A 12500-nucleotide genomic window follows, 5' to 3' on the forward strand; every position below is an offset into this window, starting at 1 on the left:
TTTAGGAAGGTCAAGCTAAATGCCGCAGGTCCACCTTTGGTGGAAAAGGCCAAGCTACATGCCCAGGTCACCTTTAGTAAGGTCAAGCTAAATGCCCAGGTCACCTTTAGGAAGGTCAAGCTAAATGCCCAGGTCACCTTTGGGAAGGACAAGCTACATGCCCAGGTCACCTTTAATAAAGCCAAGCTGAATGCCAGGTCACCTTTAATAAAGCCAAGCTAAATGCCCAGGTCACTTTTACCTAGGTCGGGTCAAATGCCAATGTTGATCTTGTTGATATCGAGTCAAATGTATATTTTCAGTTATTTCAAATCAAATACCTATGTCACTTTTTTAGTGAGGTCATGTCATATGCCAAGGAGAATTTTTTAAGGTCAGATCAAATGACCAGGTCAGCTTATTGGTGAGGTCAGGTTAAATACCCAGGTTACACTTGGTGAGTCGAGATCAAGTACTGGATTTGATCTCGAATCACCAAATGTGAGTCGGGGTCAAATACTGGATTCCATGGATGAAATATGAAGGAACGGTTAGTAGATGATTTTCGTTTTTGCATTGTCTTAATATTTCTTTATCCTTTCGTCGACGTTTCGGAGCGTGGGATATTCATAAGAACACATTGAAGTGAATTAAGGTCCCTTTATGTAGGAAACTGATAAGTGTGAAAGTCTAGTCAGGTTTTTAGGTTAGTTTTTCATACGCGTTATATATAATACACATATTATATATACAATATTATATATACATAAATGATATATACATGTATGTATGTATACACATATATACATATATAAACCCGTATGTGTCTACGTCAATGCGTATATGACAGCAGTTTAAATGATCGATGCTAAGTGTGTTGCAATCAAATATCATAAGCATAGAGAGAGAATGAGAGAGAGATTACTCATTATTATTATTATTATTAATATGAACCCCAAGGAAGTTTGGAGTAAGGCCCTCTCCTCCATTGCCTTAAAAGAAGGCGCTTGCATTTCATCTCGACTGAATTAGAATAAGCATTAAGGAGGCTTTGCCTTAAGAGAGAGGCTCATGAAAGCGACTCAGCCCAATTAGGAATATTTCATTAAACAAGCCGTGGAGGGCGACCCAGGGAGGCAGGATACTGGGGGAATTGCCCCCGGCCCCCCCTACCTCAGGGGGAATAGAGGGGGTGGGGTGAGAAGGCTAGGGTGCCACTGGCGACGACTCTGAATGCTGTGGTTCAGAATGGAAATTAGAAGGACTCTCTCTCTCTCTCTCTCTCCTCTCTTCTCTTCTCATCTCGCTCTCTCTCTCTCTCTCCTTTCTTCTTCCTCTTCCATTAAAAGTCGCCTTTTCTTCCCTCTCTTCTCCTCCTCTTTTTCTTCCTTCTCCTTAAAAGTCCCGCCATTTATTCATTTTATTGAGTGTTTCTAAGTTCTTTTTGGAATTAAGTAGTAGCTGTATACTTCCTCAACAGAATCGCCTTTCAATTCATGCTTCGATATATTTGTTAGTGCTTACACAAGGCAACCATCTTCATTAATATAAACCATATTATGTATTATTAGTGTTTTTGCTGTCGAGGTATGGTTGCGAGGACGCTGTAAATAGTATTAACTTCAAACACACTGAGCGGAAGGTTCCATAAATTCCACAGACCTTACGAAGATTCGTTGCAAGACATATCTTTTCATTGATATTCAATCATTCTATATCAGATCAGAAAGGAAGAGAGAGAGAGAGTATTGGTACCTATCAGACCATCAAAGCGCCTAAAATAATTATCCTTTTTACTGTAGACATATGAAGCAGAAAACTTGAATATGTTTGATAGCTTCGTCCAAAGTCTTCAATGTAGTGAAAGCAGCGTTCAGACCTGTAGTGTATTAGCAAGCAACAGGATTGTCACCAATGCAGGTTCGTAACATGGACAACGATAATAGCATTGATATTGCCGTAACAATAAATCAATAACTACTAGTAGCATAAGCAACAAAGTGGCGTGGTTGGTATGGTTTTGGCGTTCCACCTCGGTGGTCACCGGTTCGATTCTCGGCCATTCCATTGAGGAGCGAGAGATGTGTATTTCTGGTGATAAAAGTTCACTCTCGACGTGGTTCGGAAGTCACGTAGCCGTTGGTCCCGTTGCTGAATAACCACTGGTTCCATGCAACGTAAAAGCACCATACAAACAAACAAACATAAGCAACAAAAATTTCAAGTGATAGTACCTGCTTTTTCATCGACAAAGTAGATTTCTGCCGGTATTATGAATGAACTTCCCATATGCAATCCATTCATAAATCCCGCAAAGCTTACGAGATGCTGACGTCACGAGAGAGGAGGTCACGCGTTAGCGTCCAGGTGGGATAATGGTTCAGTTTTTTGTTTTTTTTCCCTCCTACGCCTCTTCTTTCCCTCCGAGTGTCGACGTATCCCTCGTCGGTTCCACTGGGCTTGTGTTGATTTCATCCTAAAAACAGGTAAAAAATGCGCCGATGTTTTCTGTACAGCGTATAATCCAGGCCACCGAAAATAGTTCTATCTTTCGGTGGTCTCTGTATGATGCTGTATGAGCCGCGGCTAATGAAACTCCCAGTCGGCCGTGGTGGCCAGTGCTGTTACGTTGCCAGACGCAAGATAATGGCTAACTTTAACCTTAAATGAAATCAAAGCTACTGAGGCTAGAGGGCTGCAATTTGATATGTTTGATGATTGGTGGATGGATGATCAACATACCAATTAGTAACCCTCTAGCCTTAGTAGAGTTTAAGATCTGAGGGCGGAAAGACTGCCGTTTTTATCGTGACAGAGAATTAAGCGTCGCTGTGTTGTTGTGTTTTCTTAATTAAATATACATAATTTCTCGTGTTATCAATCTTACTTGGTTTTCTACTCTAGCTGAACTGTATCTGAAAGTTTGCTTTTCCTACAAATCTTAAAGTTTACTTTTGCTACAACTCGATAAACGATTGCTTATCGTAGAAATTCCCGATTTTGTAGAGTGATTCCATCTCTCCGGAATTGGGTAATTACGTCATCGAGACCCTTCCTGCAGTGGGTCCACAATTTTTTTTTCTTTTGGTTAAGTGTAGACAATGTAATAGGATACGTAAACTTACTAAAAAAAGGGATATATAATGGTAAAAGAGCGTAGAGGATGCCTGTTAGTATTTGTTCGTAAAGTGAAAGGAACTGCTCTTAGAATATCACGGGCTGAGAGAGAGAGAGAGAATTTGTAGGCTGAAATTATGGGCAGTTCCTGGCATGGATCCATTGTGCAAGCCCTCCCTTTCTGTAACCTGATTTCGAAGAAGAAGAAGAGAGAGCGCCAGTGACAATTTTAGCTTGTTACATCTTCGTGGTACTGTACTTTATTAAATCCCATGCCTCACAAATCACGGAATGCAGAGGGCAGAGGAACCTGTACTATTTTAGTACCTTAAGGGTTGCCAGTTTCACCGAGGAGTCTAAAGGAGAGAGAGAGAGAATTCTGTAATTTCCAAGGCTGTGCAGCTGAGTAGAGTATGAAAGTATAGTCTTTAATATATATATATTATATTATATATATATATTATATATATATATATATAATATATGAGACGTATGTATATGTATAAAATTTGTTTTAGATATATATCTTAATGTTTAATGAAGATATCATATAGTATTATATATATATATATATATATATGAGACATATAGATATATATATAATATATATATATATATATAATATTTTATATTAATATATAATATGAGAAATATATATATATATATATATATGTGGTAAAACTTTATATAATATTATGTATAATATATATACTATCGAAAGTTTTACCACCTACACATACGTCTCTTTTTCTACTGACAAATATTAAGCCGCAGATATTACTTGATATCGAATTAATTTTATATTGGAAATAACTCACTCCGATGGTGAGTGATGACTAATATGCCCATCTGCCCGGCCCGAAATCGAACCTGTGTCTTTTGGTTTAGATTCAGTAACTGAATACCGACTCTGCCAAACTTGGATGAGTCGACTGCCTTTCATTGCATCAAAATTAAAATGGGCAGATGCTCTTGTCATTTATAATTCTTCATTGCTGTAAGTTAATGGCAAGATACAGTGAATTCGATATCAGATATATATATTATATGCATAATTATTTTTTCTTTACGTTATTGGTCTTCGATATATATATATGTATATATATATATATATATATATAATATTTTTAAGTATTTTTTCTTTGCGTTATTGGCCTTCGATGTGACCTTCTGCTACTTCTCCAACTATCCACATAAATAATGACAGCCTTAATATTTATAAGGGCAATTCCTTTGATCTAACAAAAGAAGATCACAGCCATGACTGCTTCATTGAAAGGTCGTAAGACCAAATGACTTTTTTTGTGCGGGAGTGTGCTTGCTTTTGTTTTGAGCAAGGACAGTCTGTGGAGACTCCAAGATTATGGATTATGTACGCTGAAATCTATTTAGGTCGGGTTGTCTGTTTTCATCCTGCTTACGGCATTAGATTTCTGGGAATGAACCCTTGTTTTCATTATGTATTAGCTGACCAACCTGGCACTGCCCTGGAAAACTCTGAATGACAACCGATAAACTCTCTCTCTCTCTCCCTTTCCTGTTAAGATAGTTGGTTCAGTTACACCGCCTAACATTTTTGACATTTTATATTTCACGACTTCTCACTGCTATTCCTTTTAAGTCGGACTAGGCCTGGAATATCCTTGTAGGTCGCCCTTCGTATTGTAGCTAAGGTTTGGTCTCGTAGGGCATTACGTAAGGTTCTAGCGCCTCAGTGGCGTGGTTGGTATGGTTGGCGTCCCACCTCGGTGGTCGCGAGTTCGATTCTCGGCTATTCCATTGAGGAGTGAGAGATGTGTATTTCTGGTGATAGAAGTTCACTCTCGACGTGGTTCGGAAGTCACATAGGCCGTTTGTCCCGTTGCTGAATAACCCTGGTTCCATGCAACGTAAAAACACCATACAAACAAACAAACAATTACGTAAGGTTCTTGGCAACGTCCCTTCGGCTCCTAGCTGCATCCAGTTTCATTCATTTTACTGTACCTCCGTTCATATTCTCCTCCATCTTACTTTCCACCTTGTCCTAACAGTTGTTTCGTATTGCAGCTGCGAGGTTTTCCTCCTGTTACACCTTTCGACCCTTCTGACTGTTAATTTTCGTTTCAGCACTGAATAACCTCATAGGTCTCCGCTCTTGGGCTAAACTCGATCATCTATACTATTCTATAAGGTTTGGCTACGTCTTAATGTATTTTATTATTGGTGGTTTTTCGTAATCTTTCATTCTTTTATAAGCTTAGTGCTTTTGCTTTGATAGTTCCATATGCCCTATAAAAGGCCCAGTCTACAGAGTATAAATGAAGTAGTTTTTAATATACTGCAAAAGAGTCAATTAGCCTTAATTTATATGGCAATGAACCAATATTGTTTATAAGGGTACACTGGCAGATGTGTGTCATGTTTCAACATAGGATTAAAGTACTGCGTGTTCACCTTCATGCATATTGTCATGGTGACTTGAGTGTGTATGTTTTTCATTTCTTGTGTTATTTCCGGGTTCCGTTACCTCTTAGAACTTACCTGCATATATAAATAGGTTAGCGATATTTGGCCTGATGACATGACAGAGTATTGTTGCTGTTGACAAAAAACAAAAAAAATCGTTAGTAGCACTTTGATGCACGATGACGTCAGCAAATTTCCTTCGGTCTACAGTAATTCCTTGATGATGAAAGGTTGTTTGGTCTCCTGCATTTGCTCTTTTGTATATCTTTTTTTTTTTTTATCAGTTTTCTTTTGTTTTATTTAGCTCATAGGAATTTGTTGACTATTCGCCATTTATAGGCGCGACTGTCCAGACTTTTCTTTTTTTCTTGTTTTCATGAAGGCTGGTCTAGATATGGACAGTGATTTGCTCGCCTGGTCGACCTTCGTATGAGTGTGTAACATTTGTCCTGTTCAGTTTACCTTTTGCTGTTTATTGACTTGCGTTGATGGTCTTATGTTAGTGATCTTTTGCAAGTTTACTGTTCGGTGGTGGTCTGTGAGTTATGTTTCCATACTCCGTTAATTGACTTGTCTTTTCCGCGTGGATTTTTTTTTCAGAAGGAGCATAGATGGGCAGATTTATGCAAATGAAGACCTCATGAGGCGGGAAAACAAGAAAATGAACAACGCTGATGAATTATGTAAGGGACCTGCCCCATTTAAATCAGTGGTTTAAGACTGTAGTAGATTTTTGTTTTATATATACTATATATATATATATATATATATATATATATATATATATATATATATATATGATGTGTGTGTGTGTGTGTTATACAGGTTTAATGCAATACAGAAAGTTGCAGTGATTGACCACTACCTTAAATGGGACATAATCTTTACAGAATTCATTATTTTTATTTAGTTGCTTGCTTGCTCGCCTCAGGTCTCCATGTGTGTAATATATGTGTGTGTATGTTTGTGTATATATGCATATATATATATATATATATATATATATATATATATATATAGTATATATATATATACTATATATTATATATATATATATATATATATATATATATATATATATATAGGCGTAGTTGCTAGTTACTCTAGTTCAATTGGGATAAATTAGGGCTAGTTGTCCAGCTGGGGGAGAATGGGTCATTGACCTCTCCAGGATGGCAGTGGGAAAAATAAGTTCATCAAGTAGAGTAAGACGCAGCAGAATCGGGCAGACCCATTTGCTAGCTCGTAACACCACTCTGGGTACAGCTCCTGTCAATGACATGTTTTAGGAGAAATTTCTTATTTTACGTCTACTAACAATCACCTTGCACAAGTAATCTCAGTGATAATAATGGCTGAACTTCTTTCTCCTCGGCAGGAATTATGCAGAGCGTGGAGGGGGTAAACCATGAGGAACAGATGACGTTGTCTCCAAGCCCGGCCTCCGTGGCTGCGTCTCTCCCCATCACTTCCCCTTCTCTAGCATCCTTGCCGTCTCCTTCCTTAGCCTCCTCCCTCCGTGTCTTCCCCTTCGTTAGCTTCCTCCCCTCCAATCACCTCACAGATCTCATCGTCCGATTTGACTTCCATATCCAACTTGAGAACTACCTCATCATCTCTCCTACATCTCGACAAACAAGCCAGTCTCGCCAGTAAGTTGAGGCGCGGGAAAATATTAGCCAACCACACAACCCCGCCTAACTTCAATGTGCGCTCTTCGCTGATTGGCGAAGAGGACGACGATGGGCGGAGTGACATTAGGGTCCTGTCGCCCTCATTGGTTAACAGCCAAGTCCTGTCCAAAACGCGTCCGCTCTCCCCGGATCCTCCTGACCCCATGGCTATTACAAATCTTCCCAACGGTGAGAGGTAAGTGAAGATATATTTATTGCTAGCATTCTCTTTTGGAAAGTATTCTTGCATTGCTAAGAATCATTACTGTTTTCTTAAGCTCCGACCGTTTGTTTTTGAATGATAGGAGTTGCCATTTGTTGCTAGAGTTTTATCTCCTGGGTCACTCCTGGCCCATCAGAAGTTGCTACTTTTGTATTTCTTTGAGTATTAAGCCCAAGAAAGTAGTATGTTACAGAGGATAACATTTGTGTTACTACAGATGCAAGCGAACTTTTATAAGCTCTTACGCGAATTTATAAAGATGCCAAAGACTTCTTTAATATTCTAGACAACACGAGTTACTGAGGTAGTTTTATGTATATTTTTATGTACTTCTGAAGAGAATATGCCAATACTTTACTTTAGCCTCCCACGTTGTCAAGACAGGAACCATACATCTAGCAGTGAACCTAGGTTAGGTTAGGTTAGATTGATATATATTACGAATTATTTCCATTAGTTTCCAAATATTGTTATTGCTTTGAAGGTTTCTTGAAATATTTGCCTCAAAATTATGTTCATTGTGCATAATGGATGGTGCATTAATGATAAACTGCTTTTGATCATCATTATTGAAAATAAAAGTGCAGCTTTTTATACCATACTAGAAGACTATTGGATTCATGTCGAGTGCTTGATCAAGCAAGATTTTGACTTGAAATGCATTCATTAATACTAGAGGTTATTGAGTAATATATTTAGTGTATAATTTGATGTGTTCGTGGGGTATCGAAGGCAGAAATTAGAGAAATTCAAATGGAAGGAGGCTGTAAGTTTAATTTAGTTAGAAAATGTGTAAGCATTTATCCAGAATTGGTATTTTTGTAAAATATATAGAATGGGAACATTTCAAATAGTTCATAGGGTATATACAAAGTAAAAAAATAATAAGATTTGCTCATAGTGAAGCTAATTGAAATAGTTCACTATATATATTATGAAAAAGAGTAAATTTAAAACTTGAATACATATGAACATTACTTTAGCAATACACACACCGGTGATATCAATGGTAACCACGTAAGCACAGGTGTCAAATATTACCGGTAATTTGCCATCATGTAACTGAGAATCAATACTTATTCCTTCTTGTGAAACCCTACTCACATCTGAACAGGTGACCTTCATTTTCAAACTAAGACTCTGGCTGGGCTGTTCACACCTTTTAGAGGTTTCTCGTTATTTCCCTTGGATAAATATGGATCCTGGGAAAAGAAAGAAAGCAGCTTTTCATAATCTGTTCTCATTCTGTTTTTGTCACATGATTTTTATTTAACTTGACTTCTGCGTCTGTTTGGATCAAAACTTGTAACTTAGTTTTCATCCTGTTCCCTTCGTCTGATGGACTTGAAATTTAGTATGGTTACTCAATCCCGGTGACAATACAACCTTACATGACAAGTAGGTCAGCAGTGACCTCTCCCAGTATCTCAGATTATGTTCGAAACTCTTTAGATTTTTAAAATCTTTGACTCTGTAGAATAAGTTAACAACTTGGATTTTTCAAACTTTCTCGGCACGACAGGATATCACTTTCAGTTTCAGTTACAATTTCTGTCAAAATAAAATCAAAAGAAATATATTTTTCAAAAACATGCTCTTATTAAGATGCACTAAAAAGTAAAAAAAAAAAAATTGAGGCACCAGGATTTTCTTACAATTAATCGTCTACAGAGATAAAAGCGTGGGCGCCAAACATGAAGAAGGCAATGCTACAAGAAATAAAACTATATTTCTTTTGTAGCATTGCTTTCTATGTTTGGTGTCCAATCTTTTATTTTTGTAGACATGATTAATTGTAAGAAAATCCTAGTTTCTCAAAAAATGATTTTTTTACTTCATAGTGTACTTTAATCAAAGCGCATTTTAAGAATTATTTGTATATCTTTTGTTGTATTTCTTTCATATGTATTTTCTTAATACAGTTGTATTGCAGTACAGTCTCCCAGAGGATGTCGTGTAATTGCAGCTGCAGAAGTTCAAGCGGAAATTCAATGCAGTACTAGGTACCCTAGTACTATTCTTGTATTTGATACATTGCTATATATATATATATATATATATATATATATATATATATGATATATATATATTGTTTTTTTCTAATTTTTTAATAAGTGGGATCTCTTCTTTCTGTATTTCCCTTTACTTCCTCTTACTTCTTACTAATGAACACCATATTCTATGGAAGTTTGAATATCAAGTCAGTGGCCCATTTGGTGGGCTTGTTCCATATGAACAGTGTTCATTCATCTACTGAATAATAACAATAATAATAATAATAGTCATACTTCATACTATAATGGCCGTTATATCCGTTTATCTGTCTGTTATTCAATCATGGCTAAACGGCTTGACGGATTCAAACCAACCAAAAACTATTGGGTAGGGCTTTGGTCGAGGATGGTTTATAGCCTTATAATCTGACCTACTCGGCCCTGCCCGGGAAAACTGTCAAAGGCAGGCTACGAGTAGCGGGAGGGAAGAGGGAGGGGGAGTTTCTGAATTATAGTACAGTAGTGATTTAACAGTTCATTCATGTAAACTGAATCCACTATGAATTCGTGCAGTCTGCTGCAGACAGATCCTTGCACGATTCTCCTCCGCTTTGTGGTGCAGTTTATATCACACAATCGATGGAAGGTCTAACTATTATTGAAAGGGAGACAAGCTCATGTTCAGCGGAGATGTTTTTCTCTTCTAATAGAGTAATGTAATTTCCCACTCCCATTCCCTCCCTATCCACCTTCCCCTCCCCCTCCAAATTCCATCACCCCAATCTTCTTTCCTTCCATTTCCATCCCCCTTTCCCTTCCCCCTTCCCTTCTCCTCTCCCTCCCCTTCCCCCTCCCTCTTCCCTCCCCCTACCCGTGTATCCTGTCATTCACAGTTTTCCCGGGCAGCACCGGGTAGGTCAGCTAGTGATAATGACACTCAAATAACAACACAATGCTGTAGCTATGTGAATGTGGTATTTCAAGCTGAATGAGTATTTACTACTGAAGGCAGTGCATGATTAATATTACCCATTTTTTTTATGTATTGTTTTATGAAACAAGGTGTGATCCGACCTCCAGTTTACTCAGGCGGCATATGAGATTTTGCTCTCATGCATAACTTGTAAGCATTGTGTTCCTAACTTTTAACGTAAGTTAAAACATGCTAAATTCTGCGATCAAATAGAGCCTTGTTTCACCAACGTAAATTTAATTAAACACGCTATATTCTATTATAAATATTTTTTCTGCACTGTTTAACATGCTCATTATTTAGTTTCTACATTTTATTCCTAATAGATAAATCATAAATATCCTATCCTAAAATTCTGTATCTGTAACTCAAAGCAAAACACTTTTTCAGACCTTTTTAGGCTCTTCCAGTGACCTTTGTTACCCCTCCAACAAGAACAACAACAACAGAGTAGTTTATAGGCTAACTCCCCGAGTAAGCGGAAAACAAAATGAAAGCCCCCAAGCCTCAGTGACTTTCTCTCCAGGTGTTCTTAATTCGATGAACGGGAATAAGAGATCGCACGAACTGATACGAATGTTGTCCTTGTTGTTGTTGTTGTAGTTGTTCTCTTAGTATTATTTGAAAAAAAGAAAGTTAAATATTGCCTTAACGAGAAGATAGTATGTGCATTCTAGTGTTAAGACCAAATGTTTGTTTTATGATTTTTCTTTTTCACTTTTGGCCAATCTGTTCTATTAAAGTTTGTCTTGCCACCCAGTGGCCTTTGAGACAAGTTCCATGTGAGTGATCGTTGATAATGATAAGAATACTAATAATCATGAATAAAGAAGGGATAACTCAAACAATTCAACTTTACCTTTACGGGAAAAGAGCCAAGTTTAGCTTTTCATTGACTAGACACACACATATATGTAAATAAATTCTTCTGTTGAAACAGGATACGTCTCAAGTATAAAAGGCCTATTAGAACGCTCTCGTTGAAAGCTAAGGACTATATTTCGGTGGACTGCCTCCCGCCCTTATACTTGATAAGGGTGGAAGTGATTCCACCTAAATATAGTCGTTAGCTTTAAACCAGGGTGTTAGAGAGAGAGTTACAAGGAGTAGGATGTCTCAAAGACTTGTTAATCCATCTGAGGAGACGTCCTGTGCTCACTCATCTGTAGGAGCAGGTTTCATTGTTCATTCACAGTGCCCTAATGAGAGTGAGAGAAGAAAAGGAATCAGTTGAACGCCAACTGTTAATTCCCCTCTCCTCTCTAACTAAATCCAGTGAAATGTCTTCTAGATTTCTCTGTCCCGACCTCGTTCCTGGACCCTTGTGTTGAGTGTGCCGATCTCCTGATCTTCAATTATCCTTCTGGAAGTCGCCCAGGCTCACACTGTCTCCATGAAAATGTTCGTTGGCCTTTTTGGAAGGACGGCAAAGGCTTCTTCTCTGTTTTATCTCGCGGGTTCAAGTTAGTTCCCGTTTGTTATGTCTCTCTTGCAGATGGCGACCCTACACCGATTGCGTTCGGTCATTCTGGAGCGATGGATTGTATGTCGTTTTATTATATATATATAATATATAGATATATATATAATATATTATATATATATTAATACTATATATATATATATAATATATATATATATATATATATATACATATTTATCTATCGATGTATCTATTATCTATCTATCTATCTATATATAATATATATATATATATATATATATATATATATATAAATGAAAGTATATATGTGTGTGTGTGTGCATCCACATACACACATTACATGTAACGTATTATACTGATGTAATTTGGAATAATTTCGGGCAAAAGTGATACAAAAAAATCAAATACTAAAAGTACAAAACACCCATCCCCTCCCTATATATATTTATATATATATATATATATATATATATATATATATATATATATATATATATATATGTTAGGGAGGGGATGGGTGTTTGTACTTTAATATTTGATTTTTTTTTTATCACTTTTGCCCGAAATTATTCCAATTACATCAGTATAATACGTTACATGTAATGTGTGTATGTGGATGCACACACACACACATATATACTTTCATTTA

The 12500-nt window shown here is 37.1% G+C and overlaps 1 protein-coding gene across 1 annotated transcript in view; it reads left to right on the plus strand.

Moving 5' to 3' along the window:
* The window catches only part of LOC135226967 (uncharacterized), a 151058-nt gene that overhangs the window by 9848 nt on the left and 128710 nt on the right, over positions 1-12500 (plus strand). Inside the window, exon 2 of the mRNA XM_064266670.1 lies at positions 6923-7413. Coding sequence (XP_064122740.1) covers positions 7382-7413 — 32 coding nt within the window. The 5' untranslated portion in view covers positions 6923-7381. The remainder of the gene's footprint in view (positions 1-6922; positions 7414-12500) is intronic.

The sequence above is a fragment of the Macrobrachium nipponense genome, chromosome 15, assembly GCF_015104395.2.
Source record: "Macrobrachium nipponense isolate FS-2020 chromosome 15, ASM1510439v2, whole genome shotgun sequence".
Classification (NCBI taxonomy): domain Eukaryota; kingdom Metazoa; phylum Arthropoda; class Malacostraca; order Decapoda; family Palaemonidae; genus Macrobrachium; species Macrobrachium nipponense.